Source organism: Gracilinanus agilis, chromosome 2 (assembly GCF_016433145.1).
Source record: "Gracilinanus agilis isolate LMUSP501 chromosome 2, AgileGrace, whole genome shotgun sequence".
Lineage (NCBI taxonomy): Eukaryota > Metazoa > Chordata > Mammalia > Didelphimorphia > Didelphidae > Gracilinanus > Gracilinanus agilis.
Genome location: NC_058131.1, coordinates 688,829,022 through 688,856,940, shown reverse-complemented (window position 1 = coordinate 688,856,940; position 27,919 = coordinate 688,829,022). Strand labels below are relative to the sequence as shown.

Here is a 27,919-nt window from a genome sequence, read left to right as displayed (position 1 = left end):
TGAGAAAAAATTTGTGTATAACATTATGATGCAATTGGTTTGTTCACTGTTAGATCAAGATACTAAAGGAAGGAATGAGAGGTGACAGATGGAATTAGGACTAAAAGCATCGATGAGTGGATTGGCTATACTGATTGATCAAAGAATCATAGATGGAGAGTCAGTGTGTAATTCTGAGCTCACATAGTCCAATCATTTCCTTTTAGAGTTGATGAATCTGATTTGAGAATAAATAGTGAAGCAATCTGCCTAAGAGATCACATAAATTATTAGCATTAAAGGCAAGACTTAATCTTAGTTTCTGTGATTCCAAAGTCAGGACTCCTTCTCTATTATTATACTTCATTGGAAGTGACGAATCTTGTGAAGATGATATATGTAAGTACAGGCATATACTTTCACACTAGAAATTACTAGCAACATATTCATGTTTATTGTATCCCAGATTTAAAAAGAAGGGTGACAAAATGCAAAATGATATCTTCCTTGAGGATATTTGAAGAAAAAAATACAAATTAACATAGATTTAGGGTGGTAGAGAGTATTTTAGTCTTTCTCTGTACCCTCCAAGTGGAATTGGGGTATGAATTAGAGGGTGGCTGAATATATAGGGGTAAGGGAAGGGTTGCAAATGAATTTCTATAATGCTGATCCTATTGAATGGCACATTAGGTACTCTATTAAGCTATATGGTCTCTGGAAACCAAGACTCAATTTAATCAATAGATTGGAATTTTTCTTTCCCTCTGAAGGATCCCAGTCAAAAACATGAGAGTATCATATCCAGAAGAGGACATCAGTTGGCTAGATTACCAAGTCAAGTGTGTCTTATGCTTTGCGAGGAAGAAAGCGTAGTTGATATTGTGGTGGAACATTGGTGAAACCAACACGATTGGTCTTAATGCTAATTTCATTTGGATCTCCAACTGGTTTGAGGGTAAAGTTCTGTAGAATGGTGGTGAAGAACAAAAACAACTCCATCCTTGCAAGGCCCTCTCCAAGACAAGCTCGTTTTCCTGGAAAGAAACAAAATTATGCTTAGAAATCTTTAGGGAATTTGTTAACTTTAATTTAATTTAATTTTAATCTAATTAATTTATTTTAAAACAAAATTTAATTTAATTAATTTGTTAATTCAGTGTTAACCAAAGTAAAACAGATTTATTGGATCAAAATATTGGTGAGGAAAGGAATAAAAGAGAAACATATGGATAAGCAGAAATGAATTCCTTCTTTATACCATGCTTCCCATAATGAGCTTTTGTGCAGAAGATCTTGCAATGGAATCATATTTCCATTAAAATGGGAGGACAGGTGAACCAGGTAAGTATTTCAGATGATCTTTTGGGGGGATCTGAAAAGCCATGATGTAGGAATACTAATAAAGAATGTGTCATGTGCTGTACTAGGTTGGTGCAGCATCAGAAAACTTCCATGATGAGGCTTTGCCTGAGGAGGGTGGGAAAGGGTAAAGGAATCTCCCTTTAGAGTAGAGACAGAGATCAGGAAGGTTTCTTTTTTACCAGCAGAAAAGGGCATGAAGTGGTCACTTTTCTTGAAACTTCCATTTTTATCCAGGAAATGCTGAGGGTCAAATTGGTCAGGGTTGGAGAATGCTTTACTGTCACGCAAGACTGGCGAAAGCAATGGGAAGATGTTTGTGCCCTAGAGAGAAGACATTCCAGTGGAGAGTCAGTTAACAACATGATACCAATTGCAAGAATCCTCAATGGCACCCTATTGTCTCTAGTACAAAATACACACTCCTTTGTGTGATACATATTGATATGCCTAGCCCTTAAGAGTCTGGTTAAATTCTAGTCTACTTTGCTTGATTGAAGTCTCCTTTATTGGATCCCATCATGTTATTATTAGGATCTCAGATCAACTAGCCAAGTGTTGTTACCCATTCATGAATTTCCCTTTATAGTCTCCATGCGTAGAAAACACTCCTTACTCATATTAGTTTGTTAGAATCTTTAGCTTCCTTTAGGTTTTGGCTTAGGTATTCTCTTCTATAGGATACCTTGGCTAGGTTTCCAAGCTCTTTGAGCTCTCTCTCTATTCTATTCCTTGGTCTATACTTTACATCTACTCCTGTTGCCTGTATGACTCTGGGCAGAACATATGACTACAGTGCCACAAGCAATGCTCCAAGCCTCTAAGTATAGACCATTATCCTTTATGAGTTTCATCAATCGAAAGCCACTCTGATAATCAAATCACAACCCAAGCCTGAAGGAAAGAAGCAATTCTTTTGAGTAGACTTTTCTAGATGTAAGTTGTGCTCCCTCCAGAAGAATCCAAAGTCCTCAGTGGTCATACATCCTCCTATTCTTGCCTTGTGTGAACTCCACTTGGTCCAGCAATTTTCATCTAGGAGGTCCGTACTGACATCTTAATGATTTGAACTGAACAATAGATTTACATGTTATATATTCAAAGTGAACCATTAGGTTGGATGCTCCCTTCCCCTTTCTTTGGGGGAAGAGTAGCTCTACTGAGCCAGTACTAGGAGACTTCAAATCCAGTTAAAAAGAATTCAATCAGTATTTATTAAGTGCCCCTGAAAAGAAGTATTTCAGAATCAGGTTATAGTCTCACCTACAAAAGTTTTAGTTAAATGACCTTGGGCAACTCATTTGATCTGAAATTCAGTGTCTCCATCTACACAATGGGACAGACAATAGTATTTAGAGGATCCAATCCAGGAAGAGGAAATTACATAAACAAAAAAATTTGCTTCTGTAATCTCACTCTATCATTTTTTCTGTACATTTTCTTTCTAAGTGGTGCTGTGATGAATGAGAAACAGGGAAACAAAGTTAAGTGTACATTTTCCTCTCATTCTTTATTCATCCATCATATCCAAGTTAGCCATACATAACAAAAGACTACTTTAAGGAAAACTTCCAGTGAGATCATAGATTTCACTGTAATGGAGCAGAGAAAACTCAAACGTAACAGAGCCTCTCAGGGGCCAGTAGCCTATTTGGGGTTTCTTATCTCACCTCCCTTTTGTCAACTGGTCTGACCCACCCTGGCCCTGCAGTAACTCCTCTTTCTGATAAACTGCTTGCTTGCTTAATGAATGTATATTTTTTAACACACCAATCCTATCCTTTGAAATGCAAGCCAAGAAAAATTCCCGCCAACTTATTTTCCTATATATGTTCTGTGCTTACTTATGGGTTGGGCGATTCTCTCTCATGTGAGGAGGATGCCCTGGTTGGCTTGTTATTAAAGGTCCCTAAAACTTCTAAACCTGAGTGTTTGGCATTTTTCAGGAGGTGCCCCACTTCATTTGGAGGCCCCAGTGAGATCCTCCAGGCAAAACTTGGCTTGTGTGTGTGTGTGTGTGTGTGTGTGTGTGTGTGTGTGTGTGTAGGGAGATGTCTCTGGGGGCCCATGGTATACATCTTTCCGGCTGGATTTGTAATCCTGATTATACTGGGACAGCCACTCCTATCCCCTCTGGGGGTGTGGGCTGAGTGAGGACTGGGAAAGTATGCAGTTTCTAGTCTTTGAGAGGAGCTAAGCCAGAAACCCTGGGAAACTAAAGGTACCTTGTCAAGCACATCCTTGGTTTCTGTGGTGGAAGTCTGCTGCCCTAAAATTATCATCCAAACTCAGGCTGATTTTTGCTACCTCCAGAGCCCCTCCGGGAAGGCCTCTGAGAGACGTGTTCCTCAATCCCAGGGAAACTATGGTAGCAGGACTAATTTGGCTCTTTTTTGTACCATCTAAACAGTTCAGGAAAACTGGATCCAGAAGTTGGGGGCTGTTGGGCTGTTGGATGAGATGAGTCTGCAGCCAGGCTGCCAGCTGAGATGTCACCGGGAGCTACAGGTAGACACTGGTGTCAAGGTGCCATGGGTAGACACTAATGTCAGGAAGCTACAGATAAATGCTAGTGTTAGGGCAGACACTAGTGTCAGGGAGCCACAGGTAGATGCTAATGTTAGGGAAGACACTAGTGTCAGGGCACCAAGGGTAGGCACTAGTGTTGGGGCAGACACTAGTGTCAGGGTGCCACAGGTAGACATTAGTGTTGGGGTGCTGCAGGTAGACCCTAGGGTCGGGTCAGAAAGTGCAAGTGTCTATTGCAGTGTGCGTATGTGGCACCCTCCGGACCTTGTGCTAACTGGAGTGGCCCACATTTGGGACTGGGTGGCCATCAGAGGGAACCACTGACCTCTCCACTGCTTATTCAGTCAACAGGGTGGGCAGTGGGACAGCCAGGGCACCCAGACCAAACCCCTATATTTACATTTGGATAGACCTTCTCACTGACACCCCCCAGAAACTTAAAACTTGCCTTTTGAATCTAAAGAAAAATGAAACAGCAAAATCCCAGTTGCTGGTTAAGTCCCCCCCCATACCCCCCCAAGGTTAGAATCCTACTCCAGTCCTAAGATTGAACTTTCCACAGTCAAAAATCCTTAGCAGAGGACAAAAGCAAATATCTGTTCAATGATTTTTCCTCTTTCTTCCTTTGGATGGGCCCCAAAAGGAGCGAAAAAGAGAAAAATTCAGAGCAGAAAAGGGAAATTTTTACTCCACAATTAGAGGCATTTTTACAATGTAATTTAATTTTTGATAACTGTTTGTAGTTAAATGTGAAGTGTAAGCTAGATTTTATTGAGCACAAAAACTAATGTTTATTCTATAAGGACAGAAATTGTACTGGATACTTTGTAGACATAAAAGTCATTCAGAAAAAGTTGTAATGTGTTGAGAACTTGAGTTCCCACCCACTTATTTTCCAATATATGTTCTATGCTTATTTATGGGCAGGGAGATTCTCTCTCAGGTGAGGAGGATGCTCTGGTCAGCCTGTTATTAAAGGTCCCTAAAACTTCTAAACCTGAGTGTTTGGCATTTTTCAGGAGGTGCCCCACTTCATCATGTCTAAAATGAGATCACTGGACCAAGCAATAGCTAAGATCCCTTCCAGAACTAGATGACTGCTGACCTTGGGGATGATATATTGTTGGAATTGGATGTCCTTGTTCACTGCATGGGGCAGGTTGAGAGGTATGAGGTCAATGAATCTTTGCACTTCATGCACCACAGCATCCATATAGGGCATATCTTGCCTGTCCTTTATGGAAGGAATTCGATTGTGTCCAATCACACGATTAATTTCTTCATGAATTTTTGCTGCAGGAACAAAAATAGGGATAGCCACTTAGGTTCCTCATTTTCTGGGAATACCCAACAGAATCTATACAGAATATCTGTCTTATGACACACCCTAAGACTATTTTCAGATTGGCTCATTGTCCTCCTTCCACTCAGTCAAGGATATGTAGACTTTTTTTTTTTAAACCCTTAACTTCTGTGTATTGACTTACAGGTGGAAGAGTGGTAAGGGTGGGCAATGAGGGTCAAGTGACTTGCCCAGGGTCACACAGCTGGGAAGTGTCTGAGGCCGGATTTGAACCTAGGACCTCCCGTCTCTAGGCCTAGCTCTCAATCCACTGAGCTACCCAGCTGCCCAATATGTAGACTTTTACAGAAGCAATGGAATAATTTTCCCATGACTTAGTGAATGAGTCAGTAAGACTTGTGTTTATTTTACTTTTACAGACACTGTCTTGGTAAATTTAGTCAAGTCATTTAGTCTCTTTTAGCCTCAGTTTCCTCATCTGAAAAATAAGGAACATAGACACTTGTTAAGGACCCTTATACTTCTAAATCTATTATAATATGATTTGTAAAATGGAGGGAATAACTGCACCCTATCCTCTCACAGAACCTTAAATGAAATAACCTATGCCAAGTGAATTAGTGCCTTTACATTCTTTATATTGATGGCCACTCATTGTCAAAGAAACTAGATGGTTTCATTTGAATGTGAAAGTTCTGATGATGAAATTTGTACTTTGATTTAGATTATTTAACAGGTAAGTTTCTTATCTCCCCTCTCTATATCCCAATCAGCTGAGGCAAAGATTTCAGCATTCAAAATGACCATTTTAATTGAGAACCATCCATAATTGAATGAGAATCTTATTCCCTGCGAACTTAAAGAAGATACTGAAGGATGACAAAGATCATCCAGCCTTTGCTTGAAAAGCTCTAGTAAGGGAGCACTCAGTATCTCAGGGCAACAGAATTAGTTTTGGAACAGCTCTAATAGTTAACAAGTCTTTCCTTAAATCAAGCCTTACTTTGTCAATTTGCAGCTTCTATCCATCTATCCATCCATCCCTCATGTTCAGCCTCCTGGTATCCATCAGAACTAGTCTTGCTGGTATTTAAGCCCTTTGAGGAGAGAGTGTTTGACTTGGATCTTTGTCCTCCAGGTATATAGCTGAGGGTACACAGTAAGAGCTTTGCATGTTCATTAAACTAAATTCCACGTGCAGGACCTTCACAAACTTGAATAACTATCAGGTCTTGCCCAAGTCTTCTATTTTATTACATGTGCTACCATCTGACCTGCTGTTGATCTGTTTGGAAGTCATATCAGTCTAGAACCATGTTGGTGAACCTAAAGGAAGCATGCCAGAGGGAGCTGCTCCCCTTCCCCTTGCCACCACACCTGAGGACATTTTTCACTTCCTCTACCCCTCTGCCCAGCAGTCCAATGGAAGGGCTTCCTCCCTCCCCTGTATAGGGTAAAGGGGCATTTCACATGTGGCTTGAGGGGTGCACTTTGGGCACTCAGTCTCTAAAAGGTTCACCATCACTGGTCTAGAAGGTAGGAATGCGGAGCCAACTCATGAGCAATGTATGGGGCTGGCACAGGAAATCTGCTCTGCAAGCATGGCAATTCTTTCACTTTACCTTGGACCTCAGGATGCTTAAGAATAAGCAGCAGACCATATCTTAGAGTGCTGCTAGTGGTCTCTGTTCCTGCAACAAATAAGTCTGATCCAGTCCATATAAGATTCTCCAAGTCAAATTCAGGCGGGAGATTGTCTTTCTCCTAAAGCAAGCAGAGGCATAAAATGAATGAAGTAATGAACAACAACAGGAACAGTCATAACTAATAGAAAAAGGTACATAATGTTTGATCTAGGAGCCATTTTCCTCCTTCACTTCCAACCCCAAGAAACTAAAGACTTCCCAATGCACTCAAGTTTCCACTGCCCAACCATAGGCTTAGCCATCCCTGGCAGTCTTCTCTCCCTCAAGGAATATGTTATAATGGTTACAGGACTGAATTTGGAATCAGGAAGATCTAGATTTAAATTTACCCTTAGTCAAAGGGTGCTCATGTGTCCAGCGCCAGTCACTTAATATTTCTGTCTTGGTTCCTCATATATAATGAGAGAATTGGATCCTTTCTAGATTTCAATTAGTATGTCTATGGGATGGATACTATATCCATGGTATGGAAGGGACCTGATAAAGCAATTCACATTGAAATCTTAATGATCTGGTATGGTACTATGAAATTACCCCTTATTACAGTTTTAACCTTAAAACAGGACAGCATCTAAGTAAAAAATAGAGACACACACTCAAGACACAAGGAATTTCAGGTGTTCAGAATGGGGTATTGAGAGGAATGTTCTGGGGCAGGAGAAAACAAAATTTCAAAATTTATAGTGAAAATTACATTCAGTGAGCCCACCTGCGACTGATCAGAAATTCCCTTTCCAAAAATCTCCCCTAAGTAGTCATCCAGGTTCAACTTGAAGACTTCCACAGATGGGAAACACTGCTTAATGAAGAACTCTTATTCCAATCTTGGACATTTTCCCCTCATGGAGAAATGAAATTAAATGTGTCTTTATAATTTCAAACCACTGTTATGAGTTCTGTCTTCTAAGAATAGCACAGCAAAATTATTCTAATCCTTTTTTATGAAGCCAACCTTTAAAATTAGGATTGTTGAGAGATACCTTTCAACTCATGAATTCTGTGAAATTCTGTAAAATATGAGAGCTAATCAAATCTAGAACTAGAAGTAGGAAGAACCAATGTTAGAAACCACCTGACTAAAGATACTTTATAGGAAGAGAAATAACATCCTAGAAAGAATGTGATTTTTTTTCAATTTCATACAAGAGGAAATTGAAAGTTGTGGTTGGTGAAATAGCCCGAATGGGAGAAGACAGAATACCATGTTACCTGGAATGGAAATGAAGCTACCTGTAATTAAAAAAAGCTGAGAGATAAGAGTTAAGTAGGCATTCATCTATTCAAATCAACTGTCAATAAAACTCATAAAGAGAGAAAATTAGCAAATATTCTAGACTAGGATATGATACAATGAATATAAACTCTTTCATTAAGAACAGCTATTTGAAAGTCTGTGATAAATGAAAAAACAAATCTGTAAGATTGTAGGACTCCCAGAAATAAAATTACAATACTCAAGTCAGCTATATGGTTCAATGGATAGAATGCTGGACTTGTAGTGAGGAAGACATGAATTTACATCTAGCTTCAAACATTTTATTGCTCTGGGATCTTGTGCAAATCACTTCACATATGTCTGTCTCAGTTTTCTTAACTTTAAAATGGAAATAATAAAATACCTATTTGCTGGAGCTGTTGAGAAGTACAAGTGACATAATATTCATAAAGTGTTTTAAAAACTTTGAAGCATGATATAAAAAGCTAGCTATTATTATTAAAGTATTCCACAAAGAAAAATAAAAATATTAATAAAACAAATGAGGATAAATTGGACTGAAATTATAGGTTTCAAAAATAAAGAGAAAATAGGAGATTAAAACACATGTTGAATGATGCATTCAAAATTATAGCTGTTCTGTTAAGATGAAACTAATAGATTAAGTAATAGAAAATAGAGGACTTTTGCCAGAAATTGTAGTGACAACCATATTGGAAGAACACATGAGTTCTCTATAAGCCAAAATGATCTTGAAGATAGGACATAAGGAAATAATTTGAGGATTTTATGTAACTTGGAAATATAGATTAGTTAATTTCAATACCTACATACAATAACTTAGTAAATAAAAGAAAAATGTAAATTTTAAAAACAATGAAAAATACAAATTCATGAAATTCACTGGCCCTCAAACAGAAAAAAAAATCAAGTTTATCAGATTGTGAATTGTACTGGTCCAACATCAGACTTTCAACATTTAGCAAGTATTACGGAAAATGAAAACAAAGCCCCTGTCCTATTAAGCACAAGAATTTGAATGGATTAGGATTTGAACTCTGATAAATCTTAAAAATGGTAGGAGCTAAGCATGGAAGAGTATTAGGACTGCTAAAAGATAGAATTGAGGAAAGAGAACATTTAAGATCAAAGGACTAAACTGTATAAAGGCAAAGAGGCAAAAGATGGAATGCTGTGTCCAAGAAACAACAAGTAGACTAATTTGATCAGAGTAAAGGTGGAGGGAGGAATTGTGTAACCAACCCAGAAAGAAAGGCTGAAGCCAAATTGTAAAGGACCTTAAAGGCCAAACAGATGAATTTTTGTTTGTCTTGTAAGCAGTGTGAAGCCCTCAAGCTTCCTGATCAGGGAGTGGTCCTGGGAGTCTTGCACTTTATGTGTGTTAATTTTGCATATTTGTGATGAATGGATTGAAAGTCTTGCTGCTTGGAGAGATGTTAAGACAGAATATTCATTGTCCAGGAGAGAGGTAATAATGATTGGGGTAAGGGTGACTGTGGTGTGAACTGAGAGAAGAAAGAAGTAAGGGTTGCTGTTCTGATGGAGTTGAGGAAAGAAAAGATTTTCTCTCTCTTCTCCATAAACACCATTTGGATGGTAGAGATACAATTATTCTCATTGTGCTAATCAATTACCAATCATTTTAGATCAATTCAACAAATGCTGAGTAAGTACCTCATCCGTGTAGGATGATATATTAGATTTTCAGAGAGATACAAATTTCCTAAAAGATACAATTCCTACCGATGTGGAGTTCATATTCTAGAAGAAGAATGGGGCAACCAGAGATACATAACTCTGAAGTAAATAATACATGACTGGTGCATCAGGAAGTAGTGACCCAAAAGAAGCGCCTTTAAAAGGGAGTGATGACTTCCTGTAGCTCTCTTCTTGTTCCTGTCTTGGACCTGAAGGAGCTTTGGCTGTCTGGCTGGGACTTTGGGCATGGTGAGAGTGCTCTTAAATCTCTCCCTTAGAACTGCACATGGTGAGTGCAAAAACTGGCTTTTCCTGGATTTCTCTGAAGGAACTCTCCTTTCAAGAGAGGCTTCGTGACTGAAGCTTTTGTTTCATTCATCCTTGGCCCTCGGCCCTCGGCCTTTGGCTGAACCTTCTCCAACTGAGGACTAGTTAGTCTTGCCTGGGTTGAGCCAGGGACTGGAACAAATTTTTTAGTACTTTAGGTTAATTATCTTACCTTATCCTCTCTCTAATTTTTTTCTAAATTTCTAAATTTCTCTTTCTTCTCATTTGTAAATAAACTATCCATAAGAGTCATTTTGACTTGAGGTTTTCTCATTAGGAATTGATATGTATTCAATTCCTTGGAGACCAAACCTTTTAATATTCATCCAACAAAAACCCCTTTTTACCCCTTTTTACCCAGTGTTACACCGCTAGGAAATGTTCGAAGTTGACTTTGAACTCAAGTCTTCCTGACTCCAAGTTCTGCTCTGCACCATGTTTGTCTTGTTTGTAGTTTACTTTGTAAATTGTTTTGCATGTTATCTGTCACTCCCATTAGATTTTAAGCTCCTTGACACAGGAATAGCCTTTCCCCTCTTTTTTGTATCTCAAGCACTTAGCAAAAGCACCTGGGACATAGTGGGAACTTAGTAAAGGTTATTAATTGATTCCTATTATCATTTTCAAATATGTCATTCTCCTGCCAACAGGAAAGCCTAGATCAGCAGCTGATCACACTGAGCCACAGAATTCTTCTGAATTCCCTTCTAATACAGGGTTCTGATAAGGAGCAGGGGAAGAGCAAACATGGCTCAGTTATGAAGGAGACATTGGCCTCCTTGGGGGATATGGATATCTTGAGATTTTCTCTGATTTTCCTTCTTGTCATTTGAAGAGAGAGGGTGAAAAACCTTTGGAACATTAGTCTTGCTTAACTGGGCAATACTCTTCCTCCATGTATCCTACCTGCTGCATTTTGGAGAGGTAGCAGTCAATGTAGTCTTGAGGGTTGTTAGGATCCAGTATCTCTTGATGCTCCTTTACTCTTTCCAAAATGAAGTGTCTTATTTGCTCAACATTTTTAAAAATTTTTTTATGCTTTCCAGGAAGATGCACTCTGAATGCTGGTAAAAAGTTGTAGAGCTAACTCCCCCATGATAAGAAAACAGAAAGACATGTGAGTTTATTGTCATGGAGAGACAGTTTTTCATCTCTACTTTATAAACTATTCTGTTCTATGCAAAGTCATTGCATTTTCTTTTACATTCATTTAAAATTTTCATTAATAAAAATATTTTTTCTCATCTTTATCCCTACTGGGAAAAAAGAAAAAGAAAAGTATGAAATGATCTCTATAGTCAAGCAAAACAAAATGCCACCTTGGCAATAAAATAGCCAGAAATGTATGAATTATGTATCTTGAGTCCATCTCTTCCCTGTCATGAAATGGATATCAAAATTTGTTATGTTTCCTTTGGAATTCTGCTCTTATCAGAGTTTTTTAGCCTTCCATGGTGTTTATCTTTCCTGTATCTTTGTTATTGTACAAATTATTTCTGCTCACTGTACTTGGCATTTATTCATAAAGTCTCATAGGCCTGAAAATGTCCTTTTCACCATTTCTCACAACATAGTAGAAATTCCAAAAACTTTATATACCATAGTTTGTTCAACTATGACCCAGATAATTAGTACTCCATAATTTCTAATGCTCAGAAGCCAGAAAAAGTTGCTTTCCACTTTTTTAGATATAACTTTCAACTTCTTTTTATAAAAAATTTGGAGTACAGAAGAAATAGTGGTCTTGCTGGTTCAAAGCATATACATACTTTACTACATTGGAGAGACAGATCTGAATTGTTTTCTAGGGTGCCTAGATTATTTCACAGCTACACTAGTTTTCCCACAGTTCCTCCAACATGTGATATTTTGAAAAATATGGAAAGAAAAATCAGGACTTATCCACATTTTAAAGAAAGTCATTGGGGGACAATTTTTATGACAACTTCTATAGTGCCAATAAATTGGCAGAATGTTTTTTTTTAATATTTAAATTTTTTTTTATTTTTTAGAACATTTTTTCCCATGGTTACATGATTCATGTTCTTGCTATCCCCACCCCCAACCCCCAGTAGCCAACACACAATTCCACTAGTTTCCTCCTGTGTCATCGATTAAAACCTATTTCCATATTATTGATAATTGTTCCGGGGAAGCAGGGTCATTAAGAGTCTACAACCTAATCACGTCTACATCAGCCCATGTGTTCAAGCGCTTGTTTTTCTTCTGTGTTTCCACTCCTGTAGTTCTTCCTCTGAATGTGGGTAGCATCTTTACCATAAATCCCTCAGAATTGTCTTGGGTCATTGTATTGCTGCTAGAACAGAAGTCCATTACATTGGATTTTACCACAGTGTATCCATCTCTGTATAAATTGTTCTCCTGGTTCTGCTCCTTTCACTCTGCATCAATTCCTGGAGGTCTTTCCAGTTCACATGGAATTCCTCCAGTTTATTATTCCTTTGAGCACAATAATATTCCATCACCATCAGATACCACAGTTTGTTCAGCCATTCTCCATTTGAAGGGCATCCCCTCATTTTCCAGTTTTTTGCCACCACAAAAAGTGCATGATAGGGGCAGCTGGGTAGCTCAGTGGATTGAGAGCCAGGCCTAGAGACAGGAGGTCCTGGGTTCAAATCCGGCCTCAGACACTTCCCAGCTGTGTGGCCCTGGGCAAGTCACTTGACCCCCATTGCCTACCCTTACCACTCTTCCACCTATAAGTCAATACGCAGAAGTTAAGGGTTTAAAATAAAAATTTTTTAAAAAGTGCATGATAAATATTTTTTACAAGTCTTTTTCCTTATTATCTCTTTGGGCTACAAACCCAGCAATAGTATGGCTAGATCAAAGGGCAGGCATTCTTTTAGCGCTCTTTGAGCATAGTTCCAAATTGCCATCGAGAATGGTTGGATCAATTCACAACTCCAGCAGCAATGCATTAATGTCCCAATTTTGCCACATCCTCTCCAACATTCATTACTCTCCCTTGTTGTCATTTTAGCCAGTCTGTTATGTGTGAGGTGGTACCTCAGAGTTGTTTTAATTTGCATTTCTGAAATTATTAGAGATTTAGAACACTTTCTCATGTGCTTATTGGTAGTTTTGATTTCTTTATCTGAAAATTGTCTATTCATGTCCCTTGCCCATTTATCAATTGGAGAATGGCTTGATTTTTTGTACAATTGATTTAGCTCCTTGCATATTTGAGTAATTAGACTTTTGTCTGAGTTTTTCATTATAAAGATTTTTTCCCAGTTTGTTGTTTCCTTTCTGGTTTTGGTTGCATTGTTTTTCTCTGTACAAAACCTTTTTAATTTAATATAATCAAAATCTTTCCTTTGCCAGAGATCTGACAAGTATACTATTCTGTGTTCATCTAATTTTCCTATAGTTTCCTTCTTTATATTCAAGTCATTCACCCATTCTGAATTTATCTTGTAGTTTGTGAGATGTTGATCTAGACCTAATCTCTCCCATATTGTTTTCTAATTTTCCCAGCAGTTTCTGCCAAATAGTGGATTTTTGTCCCCAAAGTTGGGCTCTTTGGGTTTATGATAGACTGTCTTGCTGACGTCACTTACCCCAAATCTATTCCACTGATCCTCCCTTCTGTCTCTTAGCTAGTACCATATTGTTTTGATGACCACTGCTTTATAGTATAGTTTAATATCTGGTACTGCTAAGCCATCTTCCTTCATGTTTTTTTCATTATTTCTCTTGATATTCTTGATATACAGGTATAATAAATAATTGTGTACATTTATGTTACATCTAGTGACTTTATTGAAATTACTAACTAATACGACAGCTTTGGATTAAGTGGTAAATAATTAGTTTTCTCCACTAAAGTCCTCCTATTGTACCTTGTTTTAGGACAGAAGTGATCCTCTAGTGTCAAAGTATCTGGAAGTTCTTATCAATGTAGAAAGGCTGAAAAAATTGTGATATATGATGGTGATAGAATACTATTATGTTGTAAGAAATGTTGAAAGACATAATTTCAGAAAGAGTTGGAAAGATAAACATAAACTGATGCAGAGTGAAATAAGCAGAACCAGAAGAATATTGTACACAGTAAGAGCAATATTTTGAATGTTCAACTGTGAAAGATAGCTATTCTCAGCAATACAATGATACAGGACAATTCTGACAAAGAATGCTACCCACTTCCAGAGAAGGAACTGTTGGAGCCGTGATGCAGATCAAAGAATACTATTTTTTGCTTTTGTTTATTTGGGGGTTGAGAGAGGGTTATATGATTATTCTCTTATAGCAATGACCAATATAGAAATAGGTTTTGCATGATATGACATGCATAACTCAGATCAAATTGCTTACCATCTCTAGGGACTGGGAAGCAAAGGGGGAGGAGACAATTCAGAAAAGTTATATGGAAAATTATCAATACATTTAATTGATAAAATAAAATATCTTTTTAAAAATGGATGTGGAAAGGCTTCTAAGAGAGGCTAAAATAAGCCCTTGGTATTTTGTGTGTGTTTAAGGGGAGAGTATTCTGAAGGCATACCAGATAATGAGCTTTCTCATTATGCTAATTAATTATTATTTCTCACATATTATTTCTCATTATATTTCAATTATTCTCATTGTGCTAATCAATTATTAATCAATTCAACAAATACTAAATAAGTACCTTATCATTGTACAATAATATATTAGATATTCAGAGAGATACAAATTTCCCAACAGATACAATTCCTACCCATAAGGAGTTCATATTCTAGAAGAAGAATGAGACAACCAAAGATACATAACTCTCAAGTAAATAATACATGACTAGTGTGCATCAGGAGGATGCATATAATATTCTATGGGAGATCCCAAAGAATAAAATGATTGTTGATTGCAGGGAACAAGGGAGGCTTCATGATGATGGCATTGGAGGGGGACTTTAAAAGTGGGCAGAAATTCAACAGGTAAAGAGGAAACCAGATGTATATTCAAGAAATAATGGACAGGAGAAACAAATCCCCAAAATGAAAGATGCACAGGACTAGACTGTAGGACTGAGCATGATCCAGCTTGGCTCTATCATAAAGTATATGGAGTATGTGGACCAAACTGTTAAGGATCAAGAGTTAATGTGGTACCAGAATTGGAGAGTCCAGAATGATAAATTGGAAACTCTTTGCTCCATCTTGAGAAAGCCCCTCTGAAGCCAAAGTACTTAATTTCTCCAGGTGGCATTGATAGTAATCAGATGAAATTGAGGGAGGGTTGAGTGAAGAACAGGATCCTCTCTGCCCAATTCAAAACTCAATAGGGAAACTAAGGTCATTATTTCATGAATTGGCCACCACTTACTCTCCTTACCAACAAGTGGAGGCTTGGGCTGACCATGGTGTGAAATTCACCAAATCAGCAGAAGAACTTAAAGAGTTCCAATATTCCTATTTCTTTCTAAGATTTGTTCACAGCTCTACTGTGAGGATGACTTTGTTCTTCTTCAGATAATGATTAAGTGAAAAGGCCATTTGATTTGAAGTCAGAACACTGGATCAGCATGCATGCCCTGTGACCTATTTGGTAAACTCCAGGAAACCTTGACAGTTCTCTTTATCTCAGTTTCCTCCTCTGTGCAGTAATAATCATAATAGCTAGTATTTATATAGCATTATATGAGTGTAGGATATGCTGATCCTATTGCTGAAATTCATCAGTCACAAAACAAGACACTTCTGACCTTACCTGTATCCATGGGTCAGTAAACAGTTTAAAGTTTTCATTTAATAAACCCATCAGATATAGAAATCTCTCATCTTTGTAGTTGAATCGGTCACGGAAAAGTATAGAGCAGATCACATTGCATGGAGCACAGCCAAGGATGAAGGTGGGATCATTAGGTTGACCTAATGTTGAAAAAAATTACCCAAAGTGGAAAAAATAGTCTTAACAGCAATGTTTTCAATCAAGTAGAAATTGGCTTCTCTTCTGTTCATACCTGGATTTGGTGTTTAATTCCTCTAAGATTATTTTCCTGGATAGTTTCTTTTATGCATTAGAGGGAGGCTAGATAGATAAGTTGTAATATCTGAGTAAGAAAAGCAAGAAGGAGTTCTATAGCTAAACAGAGTGGTTACACCTAGTCAGTGGACCAAGGCAGAGACTTTGAAGGACTCCCAAAGCAAATAGTACATAGCACTAGAATGTGTGAGCAGTGAGACCCCACATGCTCAGAAGACAAGAACTGAAAACCAACCTTCTGTTTTCCTGAGTTCCTCCACCAGGCACTGGGCTTCCTCCTGAACTCTCTCTTCAATACTTCTCTTCCCCATCCCAAAGTTCCTTAGTGTCATCAGAGAAAATCTCCGATTTTGTTTCCACCTTTCTCCACGGCCGAAAACAACTCCTAGACAATGGAGAAATACAAGATGTGGAGCATTCTAACAATCAAGGCAAGAAGTGGACACTGTGCATGGTAGCTAAGGAGATTCTAGCTTAATTCATTGAACAAATTTAATTTTATTCAATTCAAACAAAATTCAATGCAGCATAGTAGGTATCAGATCCCTACCACTTGAAGGCCTTGTGCTAGATTCTGGAACGGAACATTAAAAATGAAAGCCAGTAACTGCTCTATGGAGGTATATTTTACTTGCTATATACCATACCTTTTTGTTTTTCAGTGACTTGAATTATCTGAACTTACCTTGTCCTTTGATCGAATCTTCAAATATTGGTACATTTCCTCTTTCCAGAAAAATATCTCCTTGATCAATTAGAGCTTCCTTCACGATATTATATCCATGTAGCACCACAACACGCTGAGTTCCAAAATAAAGAGTATATATGGAGCCATATTTTTTAGCCAGCTATGAAAAGATTGCCAAGAAATAGAGAGGTCAGTGTGAAACTTTAAAAAGTTGAAATCTATCCCCAACTATATCACAGCATATATGTGTGTACCTATGCACACATAACACCAAATGTTGTTAAAGAATTCACAGAATACAAAATAATTAGCTATGAGACAAGGTAGTATTTTCATTCCTTACTTCTGCTCCTTTGAAATCCCTATCATTGCATTTTTCTAATGTAGTTTCCTTGTATGTTCCATTGGTTATTATTTAAGAACTAGAGATAGAAAGAAAGGGCCTAAGGTAGATGTTGGGTATATGACTTATGGGAAAATTATAGGAGGACATGGGGATAAAAACCACCTGGGATATAGATGAGATTATCTCTTTTCAAAAGTCCACCCTTGTTGCCCCTCCTCAAATTTCTTAAATTTTTGCAGTAGTTCTCTCATCAACATTCAATTCAAACTGATCTTTCCAAAATTATTAATGGTCTCGAAGTTGCCAAACTGGATGGTCATTTTCAATCCACATTCTCCTAGACCTTTTCACTATTAACTACCCTCTTCTATCATCTACTCTCTTCTATATGGCTTTCTCTAATCCTCTCTCTGTCTCTGTCTATTTTCTTCCTACCTTTTCTGATTAGTCTATGTCCTCTGCTAGATCATAATTCAAAATGAATGACAAATTCATGATTAGTCTGTCATGGGCCATCTTCCCTTCCCTTTCTATATCTGCACTCTTGATAACTGCATCATCACTATGGCAATAAATCCCAGATGTAGACATCTTGACCTACTATCTCTTGAATTTTCTTGGACTTTCCATACTCAATAAATATAAAATGGAATTCAGTATCCTTTCCCTAAATTCAAAAATTTTTTTCAAAATTTCCACTTCCTGGCTAAAGTGCCACTATAGAAGCACAGGTCAGACCACCTACTACATTGATCAACAGTCTTTAGTGGCTTCCTATTACCTCTGAGATAAAATATAAACTTATTTGGCATTTCAAATCCTTCACATGTCACCTGGGATGAATATTTTAGTCTTCTTGCTTTCTCACAAAACACTAATTTCCTTTGCCTTGCTTTTGCAATACACATGCTCAGGATGTTTTCCTTCCTTGCACCTCTCTAGTAGAAATCCTAAATTCCACAAAACTTAATTCACATGCCACTTTCTACACAATATCTTTTCTGACACTTCCACCACCTTTTAGTGCCTTCCCTTCTAAATAAAGTATTTATTTGAACATATTTTTATATGCTTACTTGGCAAACTCTCTCATTCCTCCAGTAGCTTATTTCCCCAAGCTATACCCAGAGTGAAAGAGAGAAGGGTAATAGCCCCTAGTGAGATTCAAAAAGGTTTCCTGCTAAAACTGGGCTTTCAGCTGAGTCTTGAACAAAGTTAGGAAAACTAACAATTGAGATGAAGGAATAAAGCATTTTAGGCATGGGAAGAACTCCAGTGCAAAGGTCCAGAAATAGGAGATTGCGTTTAATAGACCTGAGTCTTATGAGGTTGAAATGTGAACGAAATAAAGCATTTTGTAAAATTTAAAGCCCTGTGTGAATGCCAGCTATTATTATTATTATTGGTCTTCAGGTATCAGACCTATACTATAGTGAAAACATCATTCTCTCAACTTTGTACAACACTCCTGCTTGAGCTCAAACAATTTTTATAGAGTAATAGAGAGGTTCAGGCAAATGTTTAACATTGTGACTTTTGATAGAAAAGTATATTGTAAAAACTTTTATGTTTAAGCTTCGTTTTTAACAATTTATCTTTCATTTTCTTAGTCTAAGCAATCAATAAAATAATAAATCCTATCTGAATTAGTAGTAATTGCTGGTTTCTAAGGTACAAATTTTCCTTTTGAAAACTTCACAATCAGCTTTGGGATGAAGTTAGAGCTCCCTACCATGAATCTATCCAAATGTGATATTGATGTAAATATATAACCAAACAAGATTAGTAGAGGACTTCAACTTTCTCTTCTCAGAAGCCGATAAATCTAACCATGAAATTAAAAAGAAAGAAGCCAAGGAGATAAATAAAATCTTAGATAAGCTGGATAGAATAGATATCTGAAGAGAACTGAATGGGAAAGAAAGGAATATACCTTTTTTTCTAGTGCTACATTCTACCTTTATAAAAATTGACCATATATAAAACACAAAACTTTATAATTAGAGAAAAGCAGAAATATTAAATGCATCTTTTTCAGACTATAATATAATAAAAATATATTTAATAAGGGACCATGAAAACATATAATCAAAATTGACTGTGGACTAAATAACTTAATATTTAAGAATTTGTTTTCTAAAATCAAGCCATAGTGACAATAAATAATTTTATGAAAGAAAATGATAATAATGTGACAACATATGAAAACCTACGAGATACAGCAAAAGCAATAACTAGAGGAAATTTATATCTCTAAATGCATATTAAAATAAATAATGAACAGATTATGAATTGAGCATAATATTTAAAAACAAGAAAAAAAATTAAATACTCCCAATTAGATACTAAATTAGAAATGTTAAAAATTAAATGTGTGATTAACAAAATTGAATGTAGGAAAAGCATTGAATTAATTAATAAAATTAAGAGCTATTTTATTTGAAAAATAAAAGATAGATAAACTATTGGTTAATATGATGTTTAAAACAGAGAATAAAACCAAATCATTAGAATCTGATCCCTTCATAAGTCACCAAACTGTTATCAATAAAATGGATATAGATTGATATAGCCAAAGGTATTAATATTTTATTTATATCCATATTGGTAAAATTAAGAAAGACACGTGCCTGCTAAGATCTAATTCAAATTGCCCGCCATTACCTCCTGCCCACCTGGCTGCCTCTTAGGAAAGAGGGCATTCCAATCAAGTCCTCTCTATTTAAGCTACTCTTTACTTTGGCTCACGTCACCACATAAGACAAGAAACACGTTGAATCATGGGAAATGTAGTTTCAAAGTCTCATAAACGTCCACAGGAAGTTTATGTATATATCTAAATATTTAAGGCTCAAATGAACCCCAAATTTCCAATATCACATACAATAGTGGCAGAGGAGAATTTGAACCCATAATTTTGACTTCATAGAAAGTGACTTCTACCATAAAATCCTCCTATTGATATTATTGATATTGAATAGCCTCTAGGAAAACTTTAAGTTCTTAGTAAACCAGCACTTAATGAATTAACAGCCTTTTTTCACTCAGCAGAGTAAAGCTGCAGCTGTGGGTATATCTCTTTAACTGCTCCAGGCATCCCAAGGTCATGGAGTGGCAAGCTCAGGCAAAATATCTTTTAGATAAAGTGAGAGTCATTTTTAACCTTGAGACTTTTTCTCATCTGGCATTATCTTCATAAGAAAATTCTTCGTAAAACTATAACTTTATTGTGCTTTGATATGACATAATTTGTGTTTCTGTGCAAATGTAAAGTTTTTTTTGAGGGGTCTTTTGTGTGAAATGAGTCTTGAAGTGTATATATAATAAATTCCATGCTTCAAGAGAGAGAGAGCAGAGAAGCAGCTATGAGCTAACAGAAAGATCTCCTGTGTCCTATTACTTCCTTATCAACTAAACTGTCTTTAGAAGATTATCTGGAGATGATAGATAGATCTCAAGATATTGTCACCCGAACAGGGACCTTGGAACACTGGATTCAGGTAAAGATTTGCCCTCCCCCTCAGACAACTCCCAAATTACAACAGTTTAGTTTCTGCCCAAAGAAGGGGAAGAAATCCAGAGTTTTCAGAAATCTCCCTTTAAGGGAAGGCACTAGAAGTAAAAGAATAGATTAACAAGATGGGACACTGTGAATAAAAGGAAAGAAATCTTTTTATTGCTATAACTAAGCACACCCTCAGGAAATTGAGAGTAAAATGAAGTAAAGAACAGCTTACTAAATTTCTTGATCTTATTCAAAATTGTAGCCCATGGATTCCCTTAGAATTTCCCAGTTATTTTTAGAGCAGATGAATTGGATGATGATGAAGAAGTAGCTCCTACATGGAAGCTTCTTCTTTATAAAGTGTTAAAAGAAATTAAAACAGTTTGTGCTTCATATGGTCATGCTTCTCCATACACTTTAAATTTGGTGGAGATTTTGGAGGGGATTTGGATGACCCCCTTCGATTGTATTCAGACCTCGAGATATTCCCTTTCTGGAGGGGACTACCTTTTTTGGAAATCAGAATTTGATGAATTGGCAAAACAGAAGGCAGCTATTAATAAGAAACAGGGCATTAGAGTTACCAAAGAAATGTTACTTGGAATAGATGAATGGGAATTACATGCTGATCAGATTAATTTACCTAGAGAAGCTTTAATTCAATGTACGAAGTGTGCCTTAGAGGCATGGAAAAGAATCCCAGTAACTAAGAAACTGTCCACAGGTTTGGCAGAGATTAGACAAGGATCAAAGGAAAGATACTCAGATTTTATAGAAAGATTAAATCAGGAGGTAAAAAAAATATACAAATGATGAATATTCAACTCAGATAATAGTCAAAAAGTTTGCCTATGACAAAGTCAATAAAGTGTGTCAGAGCATGCTTCAAAATGTTCAAGAATCTGGGACTATTAATGACTATGTGAAAGCTTGTGAGAACTTTACTCCAGCATATATGCAGGGTATAACCATCGCAGCAGCCCTGAAAGGAAAAACATATTCTGAAATAATTAAGGGCTCAAAAGCTGTACAAAGCTCTTGTTCCAATGACCCTAACTCTTTGTGTCCTAGATGTGAGAAAGGTTACCACTGGAAGAAAAATTGTAATACCAAATTCTATTGAAATGGTTACAGATTACCTGATAAGAGATTTCAGGGAAGATGGAAAGGGGGCCAACTACCGGCCCCACCAATGACTAAATTTAATCCAAGAATTCATCCTAGCTTAGCCAGTTCCTTGCTAGAGTTAACCAATTTTCTGAATAATAAACATTCTTTTTTCTTTAGATTTCTTTAGCAATGAAAGATACGTTTTATTGATCTGTGGATAGGATGTCTTATATTTGTTACAGTATGTGTGAAATGCCCAGGAAATGTGTTCTTGATCAGTCTGTGTGTCTATATGTTGTGTCTATGTGTCTCTGATCATTTTGAATCTTAAATTTTATTGTTTTGTTTGTCTGTGATCACAATGGAATTTTGGAGAAAATAAATCTCTCTCTTTCTCATTCATTCCGGAGGAATGGGAAAGACAGACAGAGGAGTTTGAAAAATTCAGAAAAGTAACATCTCTAATGGACTTCTGAGTGTTTTAAACTCTAAGAGAATTTAATTGATTAAAAGAAATCATATTCTCTGCTCTCATTAAAGCAAGAATCAACAAGATAATTTGTCTAAATTTCTTTTTTCATTTCTTACTGGCCATAAGAAAGGGAACACAGAAATCATAAGACAAAAACAGTGATCCCACCACCAAATTCTATCAACAGGTTAAATACTGAGATGTATATTTAAACAAAACTGCCAAGGATTCCAAATGCAATCTAAGAAAAAACTTATTCAGACAGAAAAGCAATGATTCCGAATTATGTTCTAAAATACAGAAGTGCAATTTCAAACTTTCTTAGCTAATCAAAATCATCAGTTTTGAATAAGTACTGATGGTATAGTATAAATTTATTGACTACCAGTTAGAAAATGGAATTTCAGTTAATTTTACATGTGCACAAAAATTTATATTGGAAAAGTTATCTATTAAGACTTGCAGTGTGTAAAATAATGGATTTAAATAATCAAATTTGCCAAAAATATTTATCAAACGGAATTTGAGGATTGCTAAATAGAAGGGTAAAGCATATAAAGATACTAGTTCATGATTTTAAAGAAATATTTAATCAGGGACAATTTGGATATAGTGAAGTTTAAATTAATATTCATTTGGAAGTGATAAATCATCAAAGTTTTAAATCATGCAAATTTTATAAATTCAGTAACTAAAGAGTTAAAGAGCACAGCCACTTGAGAAGCTGCTACAGCCTTGGATGTGTTTCAAAAATAATTTAACCCCTTCTACACATAGGAGGGAGAGTCTCTGACTATAATTATTTTCAGAAACAGTTTTTACTAACTCAAACTCAGTAAGGTGAAACAATTAATAAGAAGCTAATGTTAATTTTGTAACTTACAGAAATCTGGCTCAATTTAAGAAGTTATCTCTGTTTCAAATAATATTAGAAAATATGCAAAAAATTAATTAATGTAGCAACTTAAATTTATGCTTTAAGTTACTAGATCCTAGTCAGATTATGTCTCCTATGTTCACTATTTCACTAGTATTTAAAGGTTAATTGAATAGATTATATTCTCATAATATTTGTGACTTGTAGTAATGCATTCAAATCCAGAATATAAAATTATAATTAAATGCATAACCCTCATAATAATTTGATATCATTGTTAATATGTACTTGATTGTGATGGCATTAATATTATTATGTCTTTTACTTTGTAGTAATGTTGATGCAATTATAACTAATTAACAAACTTGTCAATATTATAAGTGTAATTGAAGAATGCATTAACTAGAAAAATCGATCATCTCAGTAATCCTAAGGGACCTGAAATAAGATTATTATTTGCAAAAGTAGGAATATTCCAAGGTACTTCATTGAAAATTTTGAAATTTTAAATCAATATCCTTTGAAGAGTAATTTTATATCAAGATCAAAACATGTAAATCTTACAAGTTCAATAATTTAAATAGTCATAGAGAATTAAAAAACACACACAAAAAAAAAACCTGCTACAGAGAAAAGGAATTTTCATTACTTCTAAAAACTTAGATCTTCTAACAAACTTATTAATCCCTTCCTTACAGTAAATTTAGATCCCAAAGCAGTAATTAGTAGCCTCATTGAATTTTGATGTGATGTGGACAATAATGTTGCAACAAAGCTGATACAATTATTGGGTTTTAATAAAATTTTTATTGAATGTTATCAAAACATGTACCTTACTTTGTGAAAACTGAAAACATACGTTTAAATGTAAACTATGTTTAAAAGCTATTTGTTAAAAATTGATCATTCCTATTTGCAATAATATATGATTTGTATTGTGAACCAAAATTTTAAAGTAAATTGACTATCACAATAATTAAATGAATAACTAGTCCCTTTCTTAACCATTGCTAATAAAGATATCTGTAATGAAAACTTTATTTCACGTAAATTTGTTAACTCTTTTTCTATATTATTAGAAAGAATTACCAAATAGTTTATACATTGAGAAATTATTGAAAAAGAAAATTTGTCTATCATATTTTGTAACATTATAATTTTTTATTGTGTCAGAGATAAACGGTCTCTGGTTGGAAATTAATTTGATCCACTAGCTAAACAGTTGTAAAGGAAAATGATATTTGTTGAATTGCTCTTAAGGAAGGTCCTAATATCTAGGCTATCCTATTTTCCTACCCATGATTCCACCACCCTTCACCACCCTTCACCACCCTTCACCACTCTTCACCACCCAGGGCCCCAGGGGGAAGGTCAGGTATAAGTAGGTGATCAAGGTGAAGTCAGTGGAAACAGAACCCAGGGTTGGGTTTCCAGGGACTTTTATAGTCTCAGTTCAACTGCCACTTGGGCACCTGGCACATGGCGCATGCCACTGGCAAGATTCCATCCAGGGTAACTAACGGCTTTGCCTAGGCTAATATTGCAATGCAAAAACCCTGCATTACAGTAGATATCTATAGATATAGGTATGTGCATATTGTCTTATTAAAATGGGAGCCTCTTGAGGCCAGGGATCATTAAGTTTTTCTTTTTCTATCCTTAAGACCTAGCAGAACACCTGATACAGGTTGTGATTATCATTCAGTTTCAGTTTGGTTGGACTCTTTGTGACCCAATTTGGCATTTTCTTGGGAAAAAATATGAGGAATGGTTTGCCATTTCCCTTCTCAACTCATATTAGAGATGAGAAAATGGAGGCAAACAGTGTTAGGGATTGGCCTAGGATCATACAGCTAACAAGTATCTAAGGCTGGATTTAAGCTTAGGTCTTCCTGACTCCAGACCTCCCTCTATAGTACCATATCACCTGCCTGGCAAATGCTGCATGTTACATGACATTTTATGATTGATTAATTGATTGACTGACTGACTAATTAATTGATTGGAGAAAAAGCTTTTGCATATTCTGCCTAGAAGAAAAGGTCCTAGTGAAATAAACTCTTCATTAAAGACTATCTGCTGATGAAGGACAAGTCTAGCCAATATCAGTATATTTGCGTTGTTCTTAAGCATTTACCATATTGAAAACTGTGCTACCATTTTTATTAGGTCCCTTTCATTTTAAAGATGATCAATAACATTTTTCAACCTCTAACCCATTCCTCCCTTAAACTCTATAAGGTTAATTGCAGTTTTAGGTAGTGGCATGATTTTGGGGAAAACATATCATGTTATTACAGGATTGTATATAGTTATGTGGGTGTAACAATGTCCTGTAAGCAATAAAGAAAAGGATGGTCTCAGAGAAACATGGGAAGAATTGTGAATTCTTGTAGCTTTAATTTAGCAAATAAAAACCTATTTAATAAAAATAACATTGTAAAAACAAATAGCTCTGAAAAACTCAAGAACTATAATGCTCAAACTATGAAGCCAGTATTGCTGGGGATTCATGATGAAACATGCTACCCACAATCCTGATAGAAATATGGTGGACTCGGGGATCAGATGGAGACATATTCTTGGACAAAGTATACAATTTGTGAATTTGCTTTGCTTGGCTACATATCTGTAATAAGGATTTTATTTTCTATGGATGATGAGACCTTAATGCAGGAGGAGAAAATAATGGGTTTCTGTTCATTGAAATAATAGGATAATAAGTAATTAAGCAAAATCAGCTCTTCTCATACTATTTTCTTACTTCTCCTTTGCATAACCTCTTTTTTAGTCTCTTTTTTTCCCAGTGATTTCCAGGATATATCATTCTTCTTGGTAAGGAAAAATATAATCAAATAATAAATGAACAGCTCTCCCTCCTATTTGTTGTGGACATTATTGTCCAAAGCATCTAAACAAGTTTCCTTTCCCTTAGTCAATCTTACTTTCCCTTTAATAGAACCTTCAAGAACAATTCTGTTATTCTCATTCTCACTAAATAAAACTTCAGATCATTCTGTGGTTAGCACTTAATATGTCTGCAAGGCAACTCATTTGTTTCCGCACACAACAAAACTACATCTAACTTGTCCATTTCTCTTAGACACTCAAGAGGTGGGTTACTTTTGAAGAACTTCCATTCATCCTGATTTAAGCCACAGATTCATTCTTGACTTTTCATTCTTGCTTATTACAAATATCCAATAAGCCATTGTCAAGTCTGGATATCTCCTACATCTATTCCCTCTTGATCCTTCATGTGTTCACTGACCCAATTAAGGCTCTCATCCCCCCGGACTTTGAAGATTTTATTGGGCCATTGAGACAGGCAACCAAGCTGGCTAATCCTCTGAGTTATCCTAAAGGAGGGAGGAAGTGAAATGCAAGAGACATATCAAACCATTACAAAACCACTTGGAAACTGGTAGAAATAGGTCAGAACTCTTACTCAAGAGTGTTTGTGATTGGTCCTTTCACATCAATAGCACCTGCATCCAGTATAAACCAGTCATCATTTAAATGAGGAGCAATCACTTCTGAGAAGTATCCCACCTTTCTCACCACTAATAATACCAATTACTAAATAATTGACCCTGTCAGGCAGGTAAGCCCAAGATTCCTGGGAGAGACAAAGATCTGTAGACCACTGTTCCTTCTTCCATCTGAGCCACCATCTACATTAGCCCTGGAAGCAATCACCTGGCAATTGCTTCTATCCATGCTGAAGCCATGGACATAGAAGACTAGAAAAGAAAAGTCCCACCACCAAAGTCCTGGGCACTGCCCAATGATTCAGTGTCAGAAAAAGGTATAATTTTAAAAGTCAAAAAATAACATCAAATATGTTGTATTATATTTTGCTTTGTTAATGTGTCCTAATGAGCACAATGCCTTTCCAACTGAAATGCAGCTGAAAGCTCTTACTTTATGTTATCTCCATAATATTGAGCACATAGTAGGCTCATAGTAAATTATTTTTAATCTATTTTTCCAATAACCTCCAGGTTCAACCTCCAGCTTCTAGTATTTCTCCTCTGCTATGAATAATCCACAAAACTAGCCACTTAATATTCTTATAAACAGTTCTGACACTGCCATTCTTCTTCTCAAAAGCCTGCAGGAGCTCCCTTGTGCCTCCTTAACTTGGCAATTAAATGCCTCCATAGCTAGCTCCAAACCAAAAGGTTTTGACAAGATATTCAGTACAAGTTTGACATTGCTAATGTTAATCACATACAAAGCCCTTTACTCACACCATCCATGATTTAGGAATCTAAATCATGATGAGTCCTGATTCAATATTCATGTGAATTCTTTGTGTCTCAACCCAATAATATAAGCAGCGAGGATCCAAACTTGAAATTCATCCCCTTTACCTCAGAGAATGTTGCAGCCATGTTCTTGAAATCAAATTGCAGGAGATTTCCAAAAATGGGAATAGGAATGGGACCCGGTGGGAGCTTCCCATTTTTGACCCCATGGTTCCATAAAGATAAGATCAGAAAAAGGATACAAGTCAGGAGGACAGTTGTGATGAGTCCCCAAGAATCCATTGCCCTAAGAAATGGTTTTACACTTTCTGAGGTGCCAGCTCAGACTTTTATAATCAGTGGTAGAGAACATGGGGTGGGACTGCCCAGCCAATAAAAGGATAGTCCTTGTAGGCAAACAAAATGTATTTTCTATTAACTAAGATTAGGTTAGCAATCAAAAGATAATTAAGTGTAATGTCCATGTATTTGTTACTTTGGAATCTGTCGCAGACTCTACCCTTGCACTAAATTGCATA

The 27,919-nt window shown here is 36.2% G+C and overlaps 1 protein-coding gene across 2 annotated transcripts; it reads right to left on the bottom strand.

Moving 5' to 3' along the window:
• Positions 1-410: 410 nt before the first annotated feature.
• Positions 411-27,683, bottom strand: LOC123233004 (cytochrome P450 2C44-like). 2 transcript variants are annotated; one of them, XM_044659161.1, is made up of 9 exons: positions 27,507-27,683; positions 16,818-16,980; positions 16,368-16,517; positions 15,838-16,017; positions 11,048-11,205; positions 6,796-6,937; positions 4,976-5,163; positions 1,524-1,665; positions 411-1,016 (listed from the first exon to the last, which is right to left on the bottom strand). In XM_044659161.1, exons 1-9 carry the CDS (start codon positions 27,681-27,683, stop codon positions 829-831), a joined length of 1,488 nt encoding a protein of 495 aa, XP_044515096.1. In that variant the 3' UTR covers positions 411-828. The 2 variants fall into 2 exon arrangements, with proteins under 2 accessions (XP_044515096.1, XP_044515095.1); XM_044659160.1 differs by having other exon boundaries at positions 11,048-11,224; positions 15,857-16,017.
• Positions 27,684-27,919: the final 236 nt, after the last annotated feature.

Excerpts from the sequence above, each read along its gene's own strand:
- LOC123233004 (XM_044659161.1), bottom strand. The coding sequence starts at position 27,683 with ATGGATTCTTGGGGACTCATCACAACTGTCCTCCTGACTTGTATCCTT. Across the intron at positions 16,518-16,817 it reads AGATTCGATCAAAGGACAAG|GAGTTGTTTTCGGCCGTGGA; the intron begins GTAAGTTCAGAT and ends TCCATTGTCTAG. Across the intron at positions 1,017-1,523 it reads CTTCATGCCCTTTTCTGCTG|GAAAACGAGCTTGTCTTGGA; the intron begins GTAAAAAAGAAA and ends GTTTCTTTCCAG.